This window comes from Orycteropus afer, unplaced genomic scaffold (assembly GCF_000298275.1).
Source record: "Orycteropus afer afer isolate SDZICR_OR568_19922 unplaced genomic scaffold, OryAfe1.0 scaffold00088, whole genome shotgun sequence".
NCBI classification, from domain to species: Eukaryota; Metazoa; Chordata; class Mammalia; order Tubulidentata; family Orycteropodidae; genus Orycteropus; species Orycteropus afer.
The window spans coordinates 8,599,018-8,624,908 of record NW_006921675.1 but is presented as its reverse complement, the minus strand read 5'-3'; the positions used below and the strand labels follow the sequence as shown (position 1 = coordinate 8,624,908).

General features: G+C 42.5%; 1 protein-coding gene across 1 annotated transcript in view; it reads right to left on the bottom strand.

Moving 5' to 3' along the window:
• The window catches only part of SMOC1 (SPARC related modular calcium binding 1), a 204,447-nt gene that overhangs the window by 85,460 nt on the left and 93,096 nt on the right, over positions 1-25,891 (bottom strand). Inside the window, exons 2-3 of the mRNA XM_042781149.1 lie at positions 19,488-19,653; positions 18,252-18,364 (exon numbers count right to left, since the gene is read on the bottom strand). Coding sequence (XP_042637083.1) covers positions 18,252-18,364; positions 19,488-19,653 — 279 coding nt within the window. The remainder of the gene's footprint in view (positions 1-18,251; positions 18,365-19,487; positions 19,654-25,891) is intronic.

Genomic DNA, 25,891 nt, shown 5'->3' with positions numbered 1-25,891 from the left:
TCTTCATGGAACCAGATTGCCAGGTCTTTCTCCTGTGGAGCTGCTGGGTGGGTTCGAAACACCAACCTTTTGGTTAGCAGTCAAGCACTTCGACATTGTGCCACAGGGCTCCTCGAATTCCCTGTAGGACTTCTGAAAAATTCTGTTTTTCCATGGGTACCATGGGCCCTGGCTGGGAGAGCGAGTGTCCAGGACATCAGAGGTGGCTGCTTCCTTCCCAGAACATCTCTCTCTATCAGAGGCTGCAGGAGAACATCGTCTATTGGGTTGCAAAGTAGTGGCTTTCAAACTGGAGTGTGCACTGACTCAACTGGAGGCCTTATCCAAGCAGATTGCTGGACCTCACCTGAAGAATGGATTCAGTAGATCTGAGGTCAACTGTGAATTTACATTTCTAACAAATTCTCAGGTGATGTTGTTCCTGCTGGTCTGGGGATCACACTTGGAGTAGACTGTTTTAAAGGAGGAGTCCTTAGGCGGTACAAACGGTTAGCATGCTTGGCTACTAACCCAAAGGTTGGAGGTACCGGTCCGCTCAGAGGTGCCTTGGGAGAATGGCCTGTAGATCTGCTTCGCAAACATCATCCATTACAAACTCCATGGAATTGGGTTCTACTCCAACACACATGGACCACTATGAGTCAGAACTGACTCAACGGCATTGGGTTTGGCTTGTTTAAAAGAAAACTTCCCACTCTACCCTTTCTGACACTGATCATGAAATACTTAAGGAGCAAATACTTTTCTAGGTGGGAAACTGATGACAAGGGGCCTTGTGACCATACTTCTTTCCAAAGTTTTATATTCCAGTTTTTTTTTTTTTTTTTTTTTTGATGACATATCATCTTTTTATTCCTAAATCTGGTGACTGCAGCATTAAATCTTCTGGGTGATTTCACACACAGGAAAGAGTTCAATTGCCATGAAAAGAGGGAAAAAGAAGGAAGGGATGGTGTGACCCTTTTGGCTTGTCAAACGTGAGCTGTTCTCTCCCACATTTGGAAGAGGTTTTCCCACACATTGCCCCCTCCTCGTAGTAAGCTTTGACTAAGAGCCAACAAGATAGAGCAGGAAAAACATGGCGTTAGAGTGAAAATGGCCTGGATTGAAATATCATCTTTACTCTAACTATGGGACTTGGGTAAAGTCACTTCACTTCTCTGAGCCTATCTATGAAATAGGACTGGTGGCACCCATCTTCAAGGTCACTGAGAAGACAAAGGGAGAGGAGATATGTACAGCATCCACAGCAGTGTCTGGCACAGAATGTCTGCTCAGCACAAGCTGATGTTGTCCCAATCTCCCTTCCCTTTTGCAGGGAGAATGTAGGCTGTAGCTTTAAAGCACTGCTATTCTTGCTGGCCGTAGACATTGTCCGCTATTCTATGCCAGGTCGGGGGGTGGGGATTGTCTGTTGGGGAAATGAGGAATTTTCCTTTTATTAGAGGGGCCTTGGCAAATTGGATCCAGAGGAAAGTGGTGAGGGTGATAGAGAGACATAAATCTCTGATATGGGAATGAGGAGTAGAACTAAGGATCTTTGCCAAGGCAAAAAGTAATTTTTGTTGGCTGAAAGAGAGGTTTTCACAAGGACATAATAGTGTCTGTCTTCAGAGATGTCTATCCTCAGATAGGAAGTGGGATTTCTGTGAATTCTGTAAATCCCATAAACAGAAAGTAGCATCATCTGTTGGAAATTACAGAGAGACAACTCTCAAGTCAACATAACGAATGTCTTTCTAACTAAGTTGTCCCAAGATGCTTTAGGTAGGTTATCATTGACAGGAAGAAGCTTCCCATCTTTAGTGGCAGTCAAGCAGAAGAAGGTAGATGACTACTTGGTGAGGGACTTCACGTGAAAACTGAGAACTGGATTAGGGTGCGGTAGGAGGAAGGAGGAGATGAGTCAGACACCTCTTTTCAACCCATGGAAGCCTGTTCTAAGTTGAACTTTTGCTGCTTAGGAGTAAGGTGGAAATTTGTGAACTAGTACCTAATTGTTGTTGTTGTTGTTGTTGTTATGTGCCGTCGAGTCGGCCCTGACTCATAGCGACCCCTCCTTGGGTTTCCGAGGCAGTATCACTACGGAAGTAGGATTGCCCAACCTAATTACCAGTGTTAATACCATGATTCTAGATATAGGATGAAGAATATTTTCTTATATTTTCCAAAAACTTTAAATCTTCCCGTGTATACACACAAGTTGTGTTTTAAAACCTCAGTGTTAGTGCTTCAGTGGCCCAGCCAGAGGCTCAAAACTTTTTTTTTTTTTTTTTTTTGGCCTCCTGTGTCCCTTTGGTGCCTAGAATGCCTGGGGTTTGGCAAACAATAAATGCGGCACCTCTTGTTCACTTGTTTTTCTTTCCATCTTGTGGAGAGACGAGGGTTGTTGTTGCTGTTAGTTGCTGTTGAGTCTGACTCATGGAGACACCATGTGTTTCAGAGTAGAACTGCACTCCACAGTGTTTTCAAGGCTGTGAACCTTTGGAAGCAAATAACCAGGCTTTTCTCCTGAGAAGCCCTTGCGTCAGTTTGAACTGCCAACCTTTCGGCTATTAGACAGCTCTTAACCATTTGTGCCACTCAGGAATCCTTTGTGGGGTGGCGGGGAGAATAAACATGAATCTTTGTTTAAAAAATGCACAATAAGACTGTCTCTTGTGTCTAGGAGCTTTGTGCAGATCAGAACTGTGAAAGCCTGGCTGGTGGAGGGGCATATGTGGCCTGCAGAAGGGGTAGCTCCTTCTTGCTTTTCATGTCTGATTTCACTTTCAATTAAACTTTTCTGTCTTTATACCTCTTCCTGTGTTCCTATTTTGACATGGGGGCGGGGAAACCTGATCCTTTTCATTTTGTAGAACAGTTTAGTTGGCAGATCTGCAGGTCACCTGCTAGTCTAATATATGCACCCACAGTGGAGCAACAATAGCCCTAAATGTATGTGTCTCATGACTCTGGAAAGTTCCTAGATAACAGGGTGATGTGGGCCTACTGTGTGCTGGGCCACCAGCTGGATGTTAGCGACTGTCTGATAAAATCCTAAACAGCATGGAGCTTATCTCCTCAGAGGTCATCCATTTAACCTTCTTCCCAAAGCAAAAGCACGTCTCTGCCACAACAGCCCTGCTGGGTGTGGGATGTCCATTGAGCCCCTGCCTGCCCACTTCCTGGGATGAGGCACTAAGTCCTCTCTGGGTCAGACATTCCATCTGTGGAGCACTCTACTTGTAAAAGTTATTTTGTATTTTGAGTCAAAATCTGAGTCTTCATACATTTCACTCACTGCCCCTGGGTCAGTTCTGTGAGACTACACAGTAAAGGTCTGTTATCAACCACAGACAAAGATCTGAAGGTGGCTGTCATACATCCCCTTCATAGTTTCTTTCCACCATCATTTGGTTCATCTCATCTCCAAACCAAATATCTCTGGCTCCTTTAAATAGTTCTCATGTGACATAATTTGCAGACCGTACTCCATCTCAGTCACCCTCCTAGAGATGCTCTTATATGGCAGTTTTCCTTTAATGAAAGCATATGTCCTTTAGAGGGGCATGGTAGAGTAATGGTTAGAGCCAGAACTCTGGAACAAGACTGCTTAAGTTTGAATCCCGACTACCACTTACAAGCTATGGGGGCCTAGGCAAGTGATTCAGTATCTCTGTGGTTTAGTTTCCTCATCTATAAAAAGTAAATAAAATAGTTCCTATCTGACAGACCCCCATAGGGTTTCCAAGGCTATAAATCTTTACAGAAGCTGACTGCTTCTTCTTTCTCCCATAGAGCACCTGGCAGCAATTGGGTTCGAACTACCAACCTTTTGGTTAGCAGCACCGCTATACCACCAGAGCTCCTTAGTCAGAGGCTGTAGTGAGGAGTAAATGAGTTAATATGTACCAGGCACTTATAAACAGCCTGGCACATGGTAAGTGCTATTTAAGGATTAGCTGCTGCTGCTGCTGTTGTTATTATATTTCTTCAAAACACAAAAGAATAGCAGAGACAGTGGTTGGAGCCTCCCATGACTGAACCTCTCCTTTGTCAAAGGCAGCAGGAAAACCAGAGAAGCAGCCTCCCTCTTCTCTTCACTCCCAACCACACTCCCTCGCAGAAGAGCAGCTGCAGATACCACCCAGTGCTCACTCCTTTCATTGCCACAATAGACAAACTGCAGGGACAGAATCACAAGGGCCACAGGGAACTCTGGTGCATAGCTGGAAGCACCCAGACCCTGTGTGTTTGCTCCACAGTGGGTGAGGCCAGCCGGAGAGGATGTCCAGTGGCCATTCAGCTGGAGAAAAGCCATTGAAGAGTAGGACACAGCAGTGGTTGGTGTAGTCAGATCCCAAAGAACACAACGGATACGATGTTCTGAGCACAAAGTATGCCCCATACACTCTCATTTTACTGCACTCCCTTGAACCTGATGGGTGACCCAGGAGCAGCCAGTTTTCTCAATGAAAGGGTGGAAGTGGGAGGACCCACTATGGATGAGAGATTAGACAAATCACTTCTTAGAGTATTCCTTCCTACAGGTGAATGGGTCAGGCCCCACCCCTGCCATCATTGATAAAATTTACTTTCATAGCTGCAAAATACTCGCTCGTTACAAATTATATGGCATGTACACCACTCAAAGGAAGGCAAGAAGTGGAGCCCCCTCTGGAAGCTGGCTGTTGGCCGTGGCTTACCAAGTCTCCAGCTTCTGCATCTTCTCAGGACTTGATGCACTGAAAACCTCAGTGACCATGGGGGATATGTCAGTGGGGGGGGAGAGGAGCAAGCACAAGCAAAATGCCTGGCACAGAGAGTCAGGAACATGACTCCTTGGAGGCTCCAGGACACTCTGAACCCCTAATTTTTAATTTGTGAAAGAAGGCTTATGTCTGCTTACAGATTCAAAGAAGAAGTTTTAGCTTCACAAAAACTGAGAGCTCTCAAGGATATATAAATCTCATCCTTGGTGACTAGAGAATTTCCCACCCCTAATTTGCTCTGGTGGTGTAGTGCCTAAGGCATTTGACCACTAACCAGAAGGTTGGCGGTTCAAACCCATCAGCCACTCCGTGGAAGGAAGACTGGGCAATCTACTTCTGTGAAGATTTACCACCTCAGAAACCCAAAGGGAGTCACTGTGAGTCAGAATCAACTCAATGGCAGTGAGTGTGGTGGGGTGTTTGTTTTGTTTTTTTTTTTTTTTTGGTTTAAATGTGCACTCTAAAAGGGTCACTGGATGGTAAAACTAGTTTGTGCTTCATTACTAACTTAAAGGTTGGCAGTTTGAACCCACCCAGCACAGTGGAAGAAAGAACTAGTGATGTGCTTTTATAAAGATTACACCAAGGAAACCTGTGGAGCAGTTCTACTGTCCCGTGAGGTCAATAGGAGTCAGAATCAACACAAAGGCAACGAGCTTGCTTTTGATTTTTAATTGTCTTTCTTTCTCTTTCTGCCCTTCTTTTCCTTTCCTTTGTAAACAGCAAACCAAGGACACACATACCCATGTAACAGTTGGATCATACTGTGCACAAACATTAACACAAAATGGATCATCAACCTAAATGTAAGAGCTAAAACCATAAAACCTTTAGAAGAAAACGTAACAGTAAATTTTTGTTATCTTTTATTAGGGAAGGAGCTCTGGTGACGTAGTGCTTAAGGCACTTGACTGCTAACCAGAAGTCTGACAGTTCAAACCACCAGCTACTCCTCGGAAGGAAGGTTGGCCAATCTACTTTCGTACTGATACCACCTCGGAAACCCAAGGAGGGGTCTCCATGAGTTGGATCTGACTTGACAGCAGTGCGTTTGAGTTATTTTTGAAATAAACACATGAAAAGATTCTCAACATCATTAGTTATTGTGAAACGTAAATCAAAACCCCAAAGAAATACTACTAAGGAGCTCTGGTGGCACAGTGGTTAAAGCATTCATCTGCTAACCAAAAGGACAGTGGTTTGAACCCATCAGCCATTCTGTAGGAGGAAAAATGAGACGGTCTGCTTCCATAAAGATTTACAGCCTTGGAAGTTCTAGTGTAGTTGTTCTCTGTCCTATAGGGCACTATGATGTAGAATCAACTCTATGGCAGTAAGTTTAGGATGGCTAAAATTAAGGGGGGGAAAAAGGACAACGACAAATGTTAGGATTTGGAGAAACTGGGACACTTATACATTGCTGATGGGACTGTAAAATGGTGCAGCCATTGTGGAAAGCAGTTTGACAGTTCTTCATAAGGTTAAACTTAAGAGTTACTATATGAACTAGTAATTCCACTCCTACATATATTTTAAGAGAATTAAAAAGTATGTCCATACAAAAATTTATACATGAATGTTCATAGCTTCATTATTCATAATAGCCAATAAATGAAAATAACCCAAAAGTCTATCAACTAATGAATGGGTAAACAAAATGTGGTATGTCTATGCAATGGAATATTATGCAATAATATATATAAGTACTCATGCTACAACATGGATGAACCTTGACAACCCTGACAACATTATGCTAAGTGAAAGAATCCAGTTACAAAAGACTACAATTTATATGAATTGTCCAGAATAGGAAAACTCATGGAGATAGAAAGTGGATTAGTGGTTGCCACAAGTTTGAGGAGATGGAAATGGGGAGTGACAGCTAATGGGTATAGGGTTTCTTTTTGGGATGATGAAAATGTTCTGAAATTAAACAGTGGTGATGTTTGCACAACTGTGAATATATTAAAAAACACTGAATTGCACACTTTAAATGAATGAATCTTATGCTATATAAATTATATCTTGATAAAAAATGTCTAAAAAAAGAACCATCATTAACAATTAGAGAAGTGCAAATCAGAACAATGAGATATCATCTCATCCACTAATAGCAAAGTTCAAAAAGTCAGGAAACAACAAATGTCAATGAGGGTGTGGCGAGATTGGAACCCTCATACACTGCTGGTGGGTCTGTAAAATGGTATAACCACTGTGGAAAACAGTATGGCACTTTCTTAAAAAGCTGGAACTAGGAATACCACATGACCCTGCAATCCCATTACTAGGTATGTATCCTAGAGAAATAAGAGCTATGAAATGAACATATATATGCAAACCCATATTTATTGCAGCACTAGTTACAATAGCAAAAAGATAGAAATAACCTAAATGCCCATCAATGGAGGAATGGATTGACAAACTATGGTACATACACAAAATGGAATACCATGCAATGTTAAAGAATAATGATGAATCTGTGACATCGCATAACATGGATGAACTTAGAGCCCATTATGCTAAGTGAAGTTAGTAAATCACAAAAAGACAAATATTGTATGAGACTACTATTATGAAAAATCAAGAAAAGAGTTACATAAGAAAATTATTCTTTGATGGTTACCAGGGGTGGGAGGGAAAAGGAGCGTAAACCAAAAACTAGAGGGTAGACATATATTAACTTGAAAAAAAAAAAAAAAAAAAACCAAACTCAGTACCATTGAGTTGATTTCAACTCATAGTGACCCCCTTTGGGTTTCTGAGGCAGTAAATCTTTATGGACGTAGGTTGTCCAGTCTTCCTTCCATGGAGTGGCTGGTGGGTTTGAACCTCCAGCCTTCAGGTTAGCAGTCAAATGCCTTAGGCACTATACCACCAGAGATTTTTTTTTTTTTTTTTTCCATATTAACTTGATTGCAGGAAAAAAAAAAGAGAGAGAGAGAGAATTAAAAAATACAAAAAAATATGGCTGCCCCACAGGCCTTAGTTTCCTGAACCCTGAACTACTTCCAACTCTTCCATTTCACAGTCAAGCAAATGGAGACCTAGAGAGGAAGAAAACTGGCGTTTTCTGAGCAGCAACTATATGCTTGTCAGTTAGGTGCCATTGAGTCAATTCTGACTCATAGCAACCCTATGTATAATGGAATAACTCACTGCCCAGTCCTGTGCCAACCTCATAATATTTGCTATGGTTGAGCCCATCATTGCAGCCATGTGTCAATCCATCTCACTGAGGGTCTTCCTCCTTCTCCCCGACCCTCTACTTTACCAAGCATAACGTCCTTTTCTAGGTACTGAGATAATGTCTCCCCATACTTGCTTCTAAGGAGCCTTCTGGTTGTACTTCTTCCAAGACAAGTGTGTTCATTCTTCTAGCATTTCATGGTATATTCAATATCCTTTGTCAACATTATAATTCAAAAGCATCAATTCTTCTTTGGTCTTCCTTATTCATTGCCCAGTTTTTTGCATACATATGAGGTGATTGAAAATACTGTTGCTTGAGTCAGGTGCACATAGGACCTCAAAGTGACATTTTTGCTTTTGAACACTTTCAAAAGGTCTCTTGTAGCATATTTTCCCAATGTAACACATTTGAAATCTTAACTGCTGCTTCCATGGGCACTGATTGTGGATCCAGGTAAAATAAAATCCTTGACAACTTCAGCATTTTCTCCATTTATCACGATGTTGCTTATTGGTCCAGTTGTGAGGATTTTTCTTTTCTGTATGTTGAGGTGTAATTCATCCTAAAGACTGAGATCTATGTTCTTCATGAGTAAGTGCTGCAAGCCTTCTTTGCTTTTCAGCAAGCAAGGTGGTATGATCTACATATTGCAGGTTGTTAATGAGTCTTTCTCCAACCTGGCTGTCATGTTTTTCTTCATGTAGTCCACTTCTTGGATTATTTGCTCGGCATACAGATTGAATTAATATGGTGAAAAGATACAACCCTGACACATACTTTTCCTGATTTTAAACTACTTAATATCTACTTGTTCTGTTCGAATAACTGCCTCTTGGTCTACATACAGGTTCCACATGAGCACAATTAAGTGTTCTGGAATTCCCCTTCTTTGCATAGTCAACAAAACACAGGTAAACCTCTTTCTGGTGCTTTCTGTTTTCTGCCAAGATCCATCTAATATCAGTTATGATATCCCTTGTTCCACATCCTCTTCTGAATCTGACTTGAATTTGTGTCAGTTCCCTGTCGATGTAGTGCTGCAACCATTTTTGAGTTATCTTCAGCAAAAGTTTACTAGTGTATTTTGGTTTGTTCAATGATTTCTACATTCTGTTGAATCACCTTTCTTTGGAATGGGCATAAATATGTGCTAAATAGTAGAAGTTTGTATAAATCATCATAAGCAATATCTAGTTGTTTAGAACAAAAACAATTCAATAAAAATATGTGTAAGGCACTTAGTAAAATATTCTGGACACAGTATAAATTCAAATTTATTTAGCAATTTAAAAGAAGGCAAAAGAAAAGTAACAACTTGACCAACAGTGGATCCATTTACCATTTATGCTATCTAAACATAAAGGATGGGCTTGAACTTTTAACAGTGTAACTGCTTTTTTTTTTTTTAAAAAAAAAAAAAAAAAAGTTGGCATGGCCCATGCCACAGATGACTTAGGGGGCCTAAAACAATGGCACCATCCACTGAATGGTACAGAGCTGACTTTGGGGGCATCCAAAAGGACCATCTAGGCTGCAGAAGCTCAGGAACACTCTAGCTTATGAGGCACCCAGAGTCTCATTACAAGAGTTTACCTGGACAGTCCAAGTCCACTGCCAGTTGCTTAACTTGTTACCTGTTGCTCCAGGTATAATTTCTCCACATTACAACAAAAAGGACCACAGTCCCTGGACTCTTTTTAGACTTCTAGGCTCATCAAGGGAGCTCTGGTAGCATAGTGGCTAAGAAACTTGCCTGCTAACCAGACGGCTGGCGGTTCAAACCCACCAGCCACTCCTTGGAAGGAAGGTTGGGCAATCCTACTTCCGTAGTGATACTGCCTCGGAAACCCAAGGAGGGGTCGCTATGAGTCGGGTTTGACTCGACGGCACATAACAACAACAACAACAACAACATGCTGTGGGGCAAGTGAGGAAGGGGAATTGTTGTTGTTATATGCCGTCGAGTCGGACCCGACTCATAGCGACCCTTCCTTGGGTTTCCAAGGCAGTATCACTACGGAAGTAGATTGCCCCACCTTTCTTCCGATGAATGGCTGGTGGGTTTGAACCGCCAGCCTTCTGGTTAGCAGTCAAGTGCCTTAGGCACTACGCTAACAGAGCTCCTGAGGCAGGGGAGAGGAGTTCCTAAAAAGGAACACCAAGACCTGATTCATTGCTCAACCCTGGGCACTTAGAAACTAAGCTTTTAGGAACTCAGAAAACTCAGGTTTTAGGAAATACAGAAGTAGGAACTGCAGAAATGCCGACAAGAGTTCATTATCTTTGCCAAAAAGCCACAGACCTTTTCTGAAGGCCTCCCAACTTCAGAATAAAGCTTCATCAAAAAGACATTACTGTTGTCTATGCAAGCAAATGACGTCAGGAAATAAAACAAAAGTATGTATATGGGTGCATTGGTTGGAAAGTAGTGGTTAGAACAAGGGAAAATGGGAAAATGTTAGTGCCAGATAGAGCTATATCAAGAAAGATTGTTCCTGGCACATGGAGCTCAAAGACGGGAAACACAATACATTTTTCACATAGAGGCAGCATTATGAATGATGTTTGGTATTCTATAGTATTATTAGTACTGCTATTAATCTATACACGAAAAAAGGGAAAATGGTTTGTGAATGAGTCTGGTAACAACCACTAATCAATTACTTTGTTGCTCAACACTTATGGAGGGCAATTTGGTAGCATGCATCAAAAGCGCATGTCCCTTTGACCCAATGTTCAATTTCTGGAAATTAAACCCCAAAATTACCAGCATTCATGGTACATTCATACAATGGAACACTGCATAGTCATTTAAAAAAGAGAGAGAGAGGTAAATTTATATCTCATTAACCTGGGAATAGGTCCACAATTTGATTAGATTCAAAATAATGTTATAAAATGGTATATATTATACTATTTTTATCTCAAATAATGATAATAAATAGACTCAAGGAAAAACTCTAGTGGGTTATATATGTAATTGTTGTTATTACAAGATGAAGTCACCAAGTGTCTTTAATTTTCATCCTTACGTGTTTCTGTATTGTCAGAATGTTTTTAATAGAGTGTGTATAAATTTTCTATTTAGAAAAAGGTATTTCTATTTAATAATTTGGTTAATTAAGTCCTTAACATAATGCATACAAGAATACATACATACATTAAGTAAATCTCTTCAACATCATTTTCCAGCTGCTTAATATGGTCATATCATAATATGTTTAAGCAATTCTCTATTATTAGATATTTAGATTGTTTCCAAGTATTTGCTATTACACATAGAACTAGGATGGAAATACTTGTGATTAAATACTTGCACACATTTTAAATTGTTTCCTTAGAATAAATTCCTAGAAGTTGGATTACAGGTTCAAAATGTGTGCACAACTAAAGAATTTTGATCAAGATTGCCAAATTATCCCACAAAAAGTTGGTGCCAATTTACTATCTTGACTGCTGTGGAGTAGCATTTTCCTTCACCCAATGCTGAATATTATTATCTTTTTCCAATTTTTACCAATTTGATAAGCAAAATGGTACATTACTACTTTGATTTCACTTCTTTAATTACAAACATGGATTGCATCATTCACATTTGCTTACTGACTATTTTTTATTATTATTGTATGACCTGCTTGTTGTCTATTGGCCACTTTTCTACGAGGATCTTTTGCTTGCTGGTTTGTAAAAGTAAACAGCCCTTTGCCATTAGGGCTAAGTTTTGTCATTTGCCTTTTGATTTTTAAGGTGCTTTTATGTTCAGAAATTTTGAATTTGTATGCATTTTTCTCTACAATAAAATGCATTCAAATAACAGACTTGTAAATGACATTTTGCAGTAGCACCAGGTGTATATATACGAACTTACATTCTAGTTATTTTATCACATGTCTCAATACCTTTTCTGCATATAACCTCCCTGAGGCAGAGGTCACAACATTTCTTGATTCCCCTGGAGTAATCAGCACATAGCCCAGGACATAGTGAGGCTCAAAAATATCTGCTTGGGATAAAGAGACACTGTGTTTGGGATTTGCTTTAAAGCAATCCAGTTTGGGATGGGAGATGAAAAGGAGTAAAGATGGAAATCAAATTGGCCACATGTTAATCATTGTTGAAGCCAGGTGATGGGTGCATGGAGCTCATTATACTATTATTTCCACATTTTTTGTACATTTGAAAATTTCCATAATAAGAAAGACTTTTCTCCCCCATGTTTGTTGGATTGATTAATCACTAGCATCAGAGAGGGGACTTCCAGAATAACAATAGTAATTGAATTAATTACATATGCATCAAGGCCAGTCTTATAGACAAAAAAGTTAAGAGCACAGCCTTTGAAATCAAGGAGGTCTGGGTACAAATCCTTTCTAGCTGAGTGACCTTAAACTAGTTAATCAACCCCTCTAACACTCAATTTTCCTTTGTAAATAAGGAATATTTACTAATATTGTAATAACTGCTCAAAAGGTTGTATATGAAGATTAATGGGTGTAAAAGTCAGTACCACACACCCAGGAAGCACTCAGTAAAGAGTTGTTGTTGTTGTTGTTGCTGCTGTGCTGTTAGATGCTATTGAGTTGCTTCCAACCCCATAAGTACAAAAAAACAAAATGCTGCCCAGTCCTGGGCCATCCTTGTGATCGTTGCTAAGTTTGAGCCCATTGTTGTAGCTATTGTGCTAATCCATCTTGTTGAGGGTCTTCCTCTTTTTTGCTGACTTTTTACTACTTTACCAAGCATGATGGCCTTCTCCAGGGACTGGTCCCTCCTGATAACATTTCCAAAGTATGTGAGACAAAGTCTCGCCCTCCTTGCTTCTAAGATGCATTGTGACTGTACTTCTTCCAAGACAGACTTGTTTGTTCTTTTGGAAGTCCATGATATATTCAATATTCTTCACCATCATCATAATTCAAATGGATCAATTCTTCTTCAGTCTTCCTTATTCATCGTCCAACTTTTGCATGCATGTGAGGCAACTGAAAATACCGTGCCTTGAATTGGGTACACCTTAGTTCTCCAGGTGATATCTTTGTTTTTAACATTTCAAAGAGGTCTTTTGCTGCAGATTTGTCTAATGCAACACTTCATTTGATTTCTTGACAGCTGCTTGTATGGCATTGATCGTGGAAACAAGGAAAATGAAATCCTTGACAACTTCAATATTTTCAATATTTCCTCCACTTACTATGATGCTGCTTATTGGCCCAGGTGTAAGGATTTTTGTTTTCTTTGTGTTAAGGTGTAAACAGTAAAAGGTTGTTGTTGTTGTTATGTGCTGTTGAGTCAGACCTGACTCATAGAGACCCCTCCTTGGGTTTCCGAGGCGGTATCACTACGGAAGTAGATTGCCCCATCTTCCTTCTGAGGAGTGGCTGGTGGGTTTGAACCACCAGCCTTCTGGTTAGCAGTCAAGTAAAGGTAGCCATCATTACTCAGTGATGCATGCTTTTGGCAAGCTCCAGCCCACATTTCCTGGTGGTGACATCCAACATTTCCATTGTGGCTGAGACTTCAGTTACTCAGCCTAGGCACTAGACAACTGCTTGACAGAAGCCTTGGTGAAACTGATGTCACCATGTATTGATACTCAGAAGGAAAAACAGACCACAACAAAAAGCAAAACCCATGTTGCCTGAGCTTCCACAACAGGTCACCCAAGAGCCTCAATACCACATTCTAGTGATGTAATCAAGAAACATGAATGATGAAGCCCTTTCAATCGGTTCACAACTTTAACCAAACTTCAGAATTCACCTAGGAGCCTTAACCTATATGATGCCTGGGTCCTATTCCCAGAATTTGATTAAATAGTCTGGACGGTGGCCTGGGTATCAAGATTTAAAATAAAAAATCTAATGTTATCTAATGTACAGCCTTAGAATCACTGTTTCACAAGGAAGAAGAGACACATTCTTCCATGTGGGTTGGGGTGGGATTGCCATAGACTTTGGCCTCCTCCCTATTACCTTTACCCTTGTCTCAACTCCAAATGAAAGTAAGTTGTTGTTGGGTGCCATCAAGTCGAGTCTGACTCATAGTGACCTATGCGACAGAACAGAACTGCCCCCTAGGGCTCTCCAGGCTGTAATCTTTACAGAAGCAGATCATGAGGCCTTTCTCCCCCGGAGCTGCTGCGTGAGTCCAGCCGCCAGCATTGCGGTTAGCAGGTGACCACTTCACCATTTTGCCACCAGGTTTGATATTCTTCTTCCACACACAAACTCTCAAAAGCATAGTTTCAAATATATACAAAGACTGCCTGCATTTTTTTTTACTAGAGAAACTAATAAACAGAGAGCTTATCAATTTTCAAACTTGGAGAGTTTCAACAAAGAGGTTTTTTTTTTTTTTTTTTTTTCACTTCTTTAAGTGGCATCATCCATACATGATGGGGTTGGGAGGGAAGAGGACAAAGGAAAACAAAGGAAGAAAACAGACATCATTGAGTCCCACATGCACCCCATTAGAGCCAAGTCATGTGGTCCCAAGCTGTGTCCCATCCCAGACAAATCCAATCGCATTAAGATCCCATCACTCCCTCCATAAACTTCAAGAGAGTGTTACTGGGAAATAATTTACAGGACTAAAATATATTATTAACACAAGGATGTGTGTATGTCAATATTCTAAAGGATAATAAAACAGCCTAGCTTGTCTCTGGGTTTTGATCTTTTTTAAAAAAAAAAAAAAGAAGAAGAAGCTCAGCTAACTGATGGTGGTGGCTGGGGGAGGGAGGAAAGCATTTGTCTCCTAGTGGCTTGGCAGCCTGTCAGTGAGACTGAGGCACACTCAAAGAGGCAGCCTCAGTTTGTGAAGTTATTGCAGTGTCTTTGATCAAGGGAAAAGGCACATCCATTTCAATCACTTTAAATGAGATGGGCCTGGGCTCTGGCCGTCCAGCTGCCCACCGTGATGAGCCTGCATCAAGCCTTCAGACACATGGCAGTGCTTAGAATGTCAAACAAACAAGGCTGTCCTTGACTGTCTATACAACCTTTGTGAACTTCCAGGGCCCCTCTCATTGAGCAATTCAGCCTGGACTAATCTGGAAGTTCCTTTCCCCAGCAAACAACACCTGGCCTGGGCTTGCTTGGATGAAACAAAAGCTATGTGCCACAAGGCAGCAAACACTTCAGAATCGGGAGGGCAGGGGTCAACAATTCTCATAAGCAGCACATCCAGGATTACATATGCCTCAAGGAAGGACAAAATGACTGCCAGAGACTCTGCCCTCCTCTCCAGTTCCTTTACCCCCATCTCAGCCCCAAACTAAGTCCACGGAGGTCCTATTTTCTTCCCCCATTCTGGAATTCTCAGAAGTGTGGGTTCAAGTAGATATACAAAGATCAACTGCACTCCTTTGACTAGAGCAAATAATAAACAGAGAGCTTATCAATTTTCAAACTTGGGAAGTTTCAACAAAGGCATTTATTTCACTGCACAACATGATGAATGTAATTGACTAAAGTGTACATGTGAAAAATGTTGAATTCGTAAATTCTTGTTATACTCTGTGTTTTTAAACCCCACTACCATCACATTGGTTCTGACTTACAGTGAGCCCCATAGGGTTTCCAAAGCTATAAATCTTTACGGAAGCAAATGGCCTCATCTTTCTCCTGTGGAGCAGCTGGTGGATTCAAACTATCAATATTTTGGTTAGCAGCCGAATGCTTTAACTACTGTGCCATGAGAGCTCTCTCTCTCTCTCTACATATATATATGTGTGTGTGTGTGTGTGCATATGTGTGTGTGTGTGTGTGTGTGTGTGATAAAGAAGGTTGGGCAATCTACTTCTGTAGTGATACTGCCTCGGAAACCCAAGGAGGGGTTGCTATGACCCAGGTCTGACTCAACGGCACATAACAACAACAACAACAACAATATATATGTGTATGTATATGGAGGAAGCTCTGGTGGCATAGTGCCTAAGGCATTTGACTGCTAACCAGAAGGCTGGTGGTTCAAACTCACCAGCCACTCCTCAGAAGGAAGGTTGGGCAATCTATTTCCATAGTGATACCGCCTCAGAAACCCAAGGAGGGGTCGTTATGACTCGGATCCGACTCAGTGGCAGTGGTTTTATGTATACAGAACAATAAAAAAAAAAGAAAGAAAGAAAAGAAAAAGGCATATTTTTCCTTAAGTGGCCCACCAAACCCACTGCCACCAAGTCGATTCTAACTCATAGCAACCCTACAGGACAGAGTAGAACTCTCCCCAAAGGGTTTCCAAAGCCGCAAATCTTTATGGTAGCAAATTCATCTTTCTCCTGAACAGTGGCTAGTGAGTTTGAACCTCTGACCTTCTGGTTAACAGTAGAGTGCTTTAACCATTGTGCCACCAGGGCTCTTCTTTAAATGGCATCATCCATAAAATCTTAGAAAGAGGAGAGTTCTAGAACAACAGCAGAGTAATGGTCATGATAATGACAATATGTATACAGCATTTATGCAAATCAGGCATTGTTCAAGGTGTTTTGCATGTTGTCAACTCCTTTAATCCTCACCCCAACCTTATGAGGCAAGCTATTACTATCTTCATTTTTCAGATAAGGAAACCGAGAACCAGAAAAGTCCAGTGACTTGTCCAAGGTGGTGGGGCTCGGATTCGTGTTCAGGCAGTCTGGCTCCAAGACCCACAAAATGACAACCACACCACTGTCTTCTTCCAGGCTGCACTTCACTTTAGAGCCTCCTTTAAACCTGCCACTTCAGAGAGCGGCAGAGTATGCAGGACTTGGGAGGACTTTGGAGTTAGATGGATCTAGCTCTGCATCCCAGCTTGGTCACTCAATGAACTGCTATTGTCCCATCATCTATAAAAGGGATATACTAACACCTACCTCCAAGGCTTATGTTGAAGGTTCAGTGAGAGAATGAATAAAATGCACCTCTCACAGAATCAGCAGCCAAGATTAGTTTCACTCAGTGGATCTCAGTCCTTGTTGTACATTTGAATCAGCTGGGAAAGTTTTTAAAACTGAGACACTCATTCCCCACTCTACCATGCTTCCACATTTCTGCCCCAATGTGCAATCAGCAGAAAATCAACAATCTCCTTGGACTAGCGCAGAAATAAAATCTGAAAGCCATCTGACCAAGGCTAGTCTTATCTTTTGGCTCATTGATTCTGACTTACAGAGAAGCTTTAAAACTCTGAAGCTCTGTTGCACTGTGGTAAATTGTGGTCAATGTCATGAGACAAAGTGTATGTGAACTGCTGTATGGAAAGTGAATTTGCTCTGTAAATTTTCACCCAAATCACAATTAAAAAAAAAAACAACTCTGAAGCTCTGCCTCCAGCTCTAAGATAATGGGATTCCCCCAAGCACAACTCTACCCAGTCCACAAAGGGAGCTGGCACCAGAACCATCCCCAACCACTTAGCTAAACTCATTCTCATCTAGTGACCTTCTCTATTTGCATCAAGATAGACCCTTCATCCAGCCAGCACACCTTCCCAGCTCTAGAGTAAGCCTCCATCTCCAAGTTACACCCTCACCTCTAGCCACACATCGCTAATGTAGGAGGAAGCACCTTAAAATTACTAAATGCACCTTATTGTCCCACTGCTACCTGTGTTTTAGAAATGATCTGTGCCAACATCAACATTATCAGCATTACTTTTACACAAAGCATTAACCAACCAGAAGATCCTGAAGACAAAAAAGATGGGGCTGCCTGTAAAGAAATTTTAAAATCTGAGAGCATGCATATATATGTGCATATACACAGACAAGCACATGTATGTATATACATGTACACCCATACATACATGCATGCACATACACATGTACACACACAGAGGTGCACATACACATACACACACTCCAAGAATCATGGTACAAGTTGTACTCAAAAACAGCACTGCTTTGTTAAGGACTACGGGCAGAAAGGAGGGAAGTACAGAGGGGGTAGTGATAAACAACAAAGGGAATAACGGGGTTGCCCCTGGAGACTGGCAAGGATAAGAAAAAAACAATCAGCCTGCATTTAAGAAGAGAAAAATGCAGGTCTCGCTCTCAGAGGAGACAGCCAGCAGGGAGGACGGGGACAAGCCATGCCAGTTTCCTGGCTTGGAGTTATATGCGTCTTTGTAGGCCCCTCTGCCAGTTGGCAAGGGTTGCCACGGAGGGCCGGGAAGGAGGGAGGCAGGCACCACAAGGTAGCATAGAAGGTTGCTGAAGAGCCACTTGCTCAGCCGTTTCCCAGAAAGTGAAGCAGCCCTCATACACTTGGGACACCTCTCCTATGCCTCAGTCCAAGAACCGACCCTGAGGGGACTGGCCAAGGCCTCACCTGGGTAAAGGAGCCGTCCTCACCACACTCCGGCACAAACACAGCCTCCTGGGGCTTCTTGGCTTGCTCCAGGGCTTGAGCCCGCTCCAGGCGACACTTGCTCTGGCCAGCATCTAAAAGGGGAAAGGAGCATATTTCATATTTCTCTTGGATTCCACACTGGAGCCATACGACAAAATGGCTGCCCAGTTCTAGGAATGCTGAGAGAAACCACTCCACCTGTGCTGAGCCCACATGCGATCCACGGGCCTTTCTAACTGACGCTCAGTCTCCTATCCCTCTGAAAGGTTGTCTTGGGAAAAAAAAGCGTGTGTGTGTGTGTGTGTGTGTGTGTTTCATATTTATACCAGGCTTTGCCCACTCTTTTTTTTCCCCCAGGTACTCCTACCCCCAACCAGGGAAAAGAAACATTCCACTTCCATAATTTTTCACTGGACTTATTTTAAAGAAAAAAAAAAAAAAACCTAGTAAGCTCCTGAGGTACCAAAGATGTTTTATAGTTCAATAATTGCAAGCACTTTCTTTGAAAAATCAAATGCTCTAGGGCAGCCTACTTAGTTTCCCACAATTCCTGTGACAGCTCTAAGCAATCCAGGTCATAAACTTAAACATTTCCAAGGTTCAGAAAGATCCTACACATTGGAGAAGTGGGCTGGGTATGGGAAGAATGGCATTCCATTCTGAACGGCCTTAAGGAGCGCTACAGACTACGGGCAACTGAAGAATACATTTCCTGCTAAAGGGGGTGGCTAACACTCAGCTGTAGTCATTTGCCATTTTTCAGGAACACAGACCTAAAATTACCAGAATTTCCCATTTTTCAAGTGAAGCACAAAAAAAAATAAATTTTTATAATTAATTTCTCAATTTTTAAATGCTGCCTCAACTATTTTTATTGTTTTTAAACATGTGAGCAGACCAAATAAAACACAGCTGTTGGCCAACATTTTGGGATTGCTATTCAGCAATCAGCAACAATGCTTTGTCACCCAAAAGTCACTAGGTAGATAGCAGCACAAGTCTTGAAGCCCTAACCTGGTGGCAGTGGGCCAAAGTACTCATTCCTTCAGGCAGACCAATTCTCCTTTCCTTATTCCCTGATGGAAGAAGTGGAGGGATAGAATAGCAAGCCAAATGGACAGACTCATTCTGAGGTCCCCTGGGGAGTGCACAGAGTGGGAAGCTGGGTGCCCGGCAGCCTCTTCTGGGGGGGGGGGCGGAAGGGTATGCACTCACCTTTGCATCTACCTCGGTGGACCACACCCAGAGCTGGGTCTCGGCACTTGGCTCGCTGGTACTCACACATGGACTCATAGGACCTGCCATCAGAGGCACAGATGGGTTTGGGTTGAGTCCGGGAGCAGTGAAGGTTGCACTGAGGGTCACGGTCACTTATTAGGAACTAGGTTGGGAAAAAGTGAAAGGGATAAAGGTTACATTTGCAAGAAAAGTAAGAGTCCATGACAGGCAATACTGGCTTGTCTTCAGAAAGCAAGTCTTGAATAGATCCAAAGTTATAAGACCCTAGGGGTCACAATAAATGGAGAAAAGATTGAAGTTGTCAAAGATTTTATTTTACTTGGATCCACAATCAAATCCATGAGCAGCAGTCAATAAATCAGATGTCATATTGCATTGGGCAAATCTGCTGCAAAACACCTTCCTATAGTGTAAAAGAGCAAAGATGTTACTTTGAAGACTAAGGTGCATCTAACCCAAACCATGGTATTTTCGATTGCCTCGTATACATGTGAAAGCTGGACAATGAATAAGGAAGACCAAAGAAGAATTGATTCCTTTGCATTGTGATGTTGGTGAAGAATACTGAAAGTAGCATGGACTGCCAGAAGAATGAATACATCTGTCCTGGAAGAACTGCAGCTGGAATGCTCCTGAGTAGCAAGAACGGCCAAACTTCATCTTACCACTTTGGTCAGGTTGTCAGAGGGACTACTCCCTGGAGAAGGATATATCATGCTTGGTAAAGTCAGTGACAAAGGGGAAGACTCTCAGTACAATGGACTGACACAGCGGCTGCAATGACGGGCCTCAGCATGACAAGGATTGTGAGGACGGTGCAGGACTGGGCAGTGTTTCATCCTGTTGCACAGAGCGTCACTATGAGTCAGAGCTGACTCAAAGGCACCTAACAATGACAAGAGCAGCAGCAGAGATGGAAGGGAACTGGGCAATCAGCCAATCTAACAAGGAAGGCCTCCTCTCTACATGATAAGAACTATGATAGTATCCGACATTGACCAAACATGCTAATTAACTGTGCTAAGTAATTCACATGCACGATCTCACTAATGCTCACAACAGCTCTATGAAATAGGAACTGTTTTGTAGACAAAGAAACAGAAACCTAGGGAAAGGTAATTTGCTCAGTGTTACATAGCTAGTAAATGGTGGAGGCTGAATTTAAACCTAGATCTGTTAGAGACAAAAGTCAAAGCGTTAACCACCAGGGCATTTTGCCTCTTTGTCCATGTGACCTGTATTTGGGTACTTCTCCAGATGAGGAACTCATTATCAGTATCATATTTTTTTTTTCTTTGAGGAAGATTTATTTGTGTGAAAGTAGTTGTTGTTGGGTGGTGTCGAGTCAGTTCCAACTCATAGCACTCCTGTGTACAACAGAATGAAACACTGCCCAGTTCTCAGCCATCCTCACGATCGTTGCTGTTTCCTGTTATTGCAGCCACTGTGTCAATCCATCACATTGAGGGTCTTCCTCTCTTTTTCACTGACCCTCTACCAAGCATGATGTTCTTAGCCAGTGACTGGTCTCTCCTGACAACATGTTGAAAGTTCGTGAGACGAAGTCTTGCCATCCTTGCTTCTAAAGAGCACTTTGGCTATACTTCTTCCAAGACAGATTTGTTTGTTCTTCTGACAATCCAAGGTATATTCAATATTTTTCACCAAAAGCCATAATACAAAAGCATCAAGTCTTCTTCAGTCTTCCTTATTCATTGCCCAACTTTTGCATGGATTGAAAGTACTACTGAATGCAAATCTATCCCTCTGAAATTTCCACCCACTGCTTTCTGGCAGCATACAAGTAATGTGATTTTCTGTAATACAGGGATTTAATGATTTAAACAAAACAAAACCAGCAATAACCAGTTTGAGGAGTGCTGGGTTACACGGGTTTCTTTACTACAGGACTCTGAGACACCTTTGATACATTCTTATGTGCTATGTATCTATGAGATATACTGAATTATTTGATACTGCTCTCATTGGAAATCATCTAATTTCCTCCCCTTGAATCTGGACTGGACTCAGTTATTCTTGACCAATAAAATGCTGTTGAAGTGATGTTCTGGGATTTCTCAGCTAAGTGGTAAGAACCCTTGTAGCTTCCTCCTAGATTTTCACTCTGGGGAAACCAGCCACTATGTAAGCGGTCTAGCAATTCTGTGACCACCATACCATGAGGAAGACCAAGCTAGCCCTGTGGAGAGACCATGTGAAGAAAGAAATGCCCAACCAATGCAGGCACAGAGACATGTAAAGGAAGAAGCCTTCAGATGAGTCCAGCTGCCATCTTACAGCAACTATAGAGATGAGCGTAAATAATTGTGTGAGAGACCCCAAGTGAGAACTGGCCAGCCAAGCCCAGTCAACACAAAACACTGTGAAAGACAATAAACTGTTTTAAGTCACTGATTTTTGTGGTAGTTTGTTACACAGCACTAGATAACCAGATCAAAGGGCATATACTATTAAGCATCTTCCAATTTATTTGACCACAAACTCCTTTATCAATGAAGTGCTGGTAACAACTATAGAATACAATTGGAGAATAATAATTGGGTCATCTAATCCATGAGCTTCTGTTTAATAACTCATGATCAGCCTATATGAGCCTTGAGAACTGGGTTCATTCTTAAATACCTCCTTATAGCAGAGCCCTGGGCACACTGAAGGCTCTTCAGCAGTATTGATTGGTTGAAGGAATGAACATCCCACAGTAACGATGCATGTCAATGGCATGAGCACACATCGGGCACCTGGTAATACCAGACTTGACTGAATAATCATGCCAAGCTCTTAGAGGTTTAGGGAAGGTGTGACTATAACCTCAGCAAGTACATTTCTCTGATTCATATACATTTGCAGGTCCCTTGTATGAAGCAGGGAGTTCTGGTGGCATAGTGTCTAAGGTACTTGACTGCTAACCAGAAGGCTGGAGGTTCAAACCCACCAGCCACTCCTCAGAAGGAAGGTTGGACAATCTACTTCCATAGTGATACCACCTTGGAAATCCAAGGAGGGGTCATTATGAGTCAGATCCGACTCCACGGCAGTGGGTTTGGTTTTTTTTTTTTTTTTTTTTTTGAAGCAACTAGATAAGAAATCAGTCTTTTTTTCCAGAACAGCAGAGGAAGTCCAGAGGTAATCCGGAGGCAGTATCACTCTCAAGGGAGAGCTGGAAATGCACTCTATACCTTGACCAAATTCTAAGATAGTCCACACCTGTCCATTAATACACTGACCACATCTCAGGGATAAAGCCTCTCCCTCCTAATACCTTGACCTCATGTCTGGTTGCTGCTGCCAACACAGGGAGGGCGCAGCTGAAAGCTGAAGCCACTTCCTGGGCCTCGTCAGGATGAACAGTTAATTTGACCTTCTCTGGTGGCGTAGTGCCTAAGGCATTTGACTGCTCACCAGAAGGCTGGCTGTTCAAACCCACCAGCCACTCCTCACAAGGAAGGCTGGGCAATCTACTTCCATAGTGATACTGCCTCGGAAACCCAGGGAGGGGTCGCAGCGAGTCAGATCCAACTCGATGGCAGTGCATCTCTGTTTTTTCTTCAGATTCTTGGGCTTCCACACTCATACATCAAACCTGAGTGCTAGCCAGGGCCCAAAGAGAAATGACCTGAAGGTGTCTCCTGAGTGCAGTATTTGGGATGAAAATAAATACTACACAAAGTCACTCTGGGGGTGCCCTGCCAGTCTGCCGCAGTGTTTAGGGATGAGCTGACTGGGGTAGCACAGGGTCCCTGGCCCCAGCAACTCAGCTGAAAACCTGTGAGTAGTGTCTCTCTGCTCTTGGAGCAAAGCACAGGACCCTTCATGTGGTCTTCCAGGCCTGGCAGAATCTACCCCAGGCCCCTCTCTGGCTTCAGCCCCTACTGCTGCATTCTCCCCTTGCTTCCTGCTGGTCAGGCATTTGCTCCTACCTCCAGGCCTTTGTATGCATGGTTCTTTCTCCCTTCTCTCCCATCTCTACTTCAGATTTCAGCTCACATTATTGCTTCTGGGTGGATTTCCTGGGCTGGACTCTCACAGATAATGGTGGATCCCCCTCAGACCTCACTTATCTTTCAGGGCCCTTAACACATTTTGCGATGATAAATTTATTTGATAATTTGAATATTAAAGGAATTCTCAACTCTAAGACAAAGACAATGTCTATGTTCCTATGAGCACATGGCCAGCATCAATTGGGCACGCGATTATTTGCTGGAGGAATGCATCCTGTAGTGGCATTTCCCACACAGAATTACTTCAAAACCAGCCGGTGTGGCATGATAGCTCTGGCCCTCCAGGCTCCTGTCACCTCAGGGGATCACTGGGTCCACTCGTCCCACCCCCGTGCTCGGAACTTCCCCCTTCTCAAGCTATGTCCTCCCCTTCACCCTCCATACCAACATTACATCTAGGCACAGGTAGTCCACAGCTTCTTGTCCTAGCTCCCTCTCAGAATTTACGTCATCTCTGAAGCTGAGAGGGGGGCCTCTCCTCTCCCCCACCCGGGACCCCTCTGTTACTATAGCTCTCCCAACCTTCTGTATACCACAGAAAATTTGGGAGCCAAACATTGAGCTGAATAAAGCAGGCTTGGGAAGCCCTGGCCCCAGCCTCCTGGATGGGACAGGACTCAGGTTGTTCATTTCAAATCTGGCCTAAAAGTCTCTCTTGCATCCTCTGTATGGTTCCCTCAGATCTCTTCCTGATCCATCTGCAGCCTGGACAAGCAACCCAAACCTGACTCTGTGATTCTTGCTGGTGCATAATAGACACCTGGCCAGAGGGCAGGATTGGTGCCCTTGTACCCTGACTTCCAGGCCAAACAGTGGCCTCAAAGCCATGAAGAGCAAGTCAAAGCACTGTTATGATCACGTGATGCTCTCCTTGAGTGTAGACATCTGTGCTACCTACCTGAAGTAAGACCTTTTAACACCTACTTTAATAGCTTCCTTTGCCATGTGGATCAGCAGGAGCCCAGCTGCAGCATGCCCTTTATTCTCATGATCAAACAAGAACAGAATTATCTGCACCTTCTAACTCCTAGAAAAACCAAAGAACTTGTCCCTGGTCTCAAAGAGATTCTGTAGTGTAATAATAGGCAATTAATTATTCTGAAAAGAGCAATTATGGTACAACGGTTAAGCCCTTAATTGCTAATAGAAAGGTTGCCAGTTCAAACCCACCCAGTGGCTCCTTAGGAGAAAGTCCTAGTGACCTGCTCCTGTAAAGATTAAAGACAAGGAAACCCTCTGGGGCAGTTCTATTCTGTCACATAGGGTCGCCATGAGTTAGAATTAACTCAATGGCACCTAACAACAACAACTATTGTGTAGAGTAATAATAATAATAATAATAAACCTGTTGTCATCAATTTCCACTTATAGCAAACCTACAGGACAGAGTAGAACTGCCCCATAGGGTTGCCAAGGCTGTTATCTTTCCAGAAGCAGACTGCCACATCTTCCTCCAATGGAGTGACTGGTAATTTCAAACCACTGAATTCTTGGTCAGCAGCTGAGCACTTAACCACTGCACCACCAGGGATAGCTGATAATTATATATCACTTATAATATATGATCTAATTTAATTTTCACAATAACCCTATGAGGCAGGGTATCTCGCCATCCTTATTTTACAAAGGATGAAACTCAAGCCCAGAGAAGTTACCCTAGGTTAGACAGCATGTTGGTGCTGAGATTGATACCTAGATGGCTTGGCTCTAGAGCCAGCCTTTTAGTCAAACATGGCACAGCCTTTCATCATTACAGGGGAACACTATAAACAGAAACACTGATCCACTGACAGAAATGGATTCACAAAAACTGTTCACTAAGAGCCTTCTGGATCCAGTACCAAACCCAACTGCTGTCAAGTCAGTTCCAACTCATGGTGACCCCATGTATGTCAAAGTAGAGCTGTGCTCCCTAGGGTCTTCAATTGCTGATTTGTTGGAAGTGGGTGTGGTGATTCAGTTTGTGTGTGAACTTGGCTGGGCCTGGTGGAGTGGCTGGGCAGCTGGAGGTAGTATTCCGCATGATGAGACTGGTAATCAACTCCATGGTGGGATCTACCACAAGCAGCTGAGTAGCTGCCTTAGGGAATATGGTCTGCTTCCCATATATAAGAAGAAGCCTTGTTGAATGGTCTCTAGCATATGGCATGCTTGGACCATGCATGTAGCCATGTCATGGTTCAGCAGCCTGCCATGCTCTGCCGACCTTGGGACTTACAATGGACTTGAATTAATGGCCTGCTGTGTGGTTTGGTAACATCAGGACTGTGCCGTTTTATTTGTCAACCTTGGGCTTGTTAGCCTCAGCATCCACTAGCTGCCTAAGTGAAGAGATGCCTCTAACTTCAGTGGGCCAGG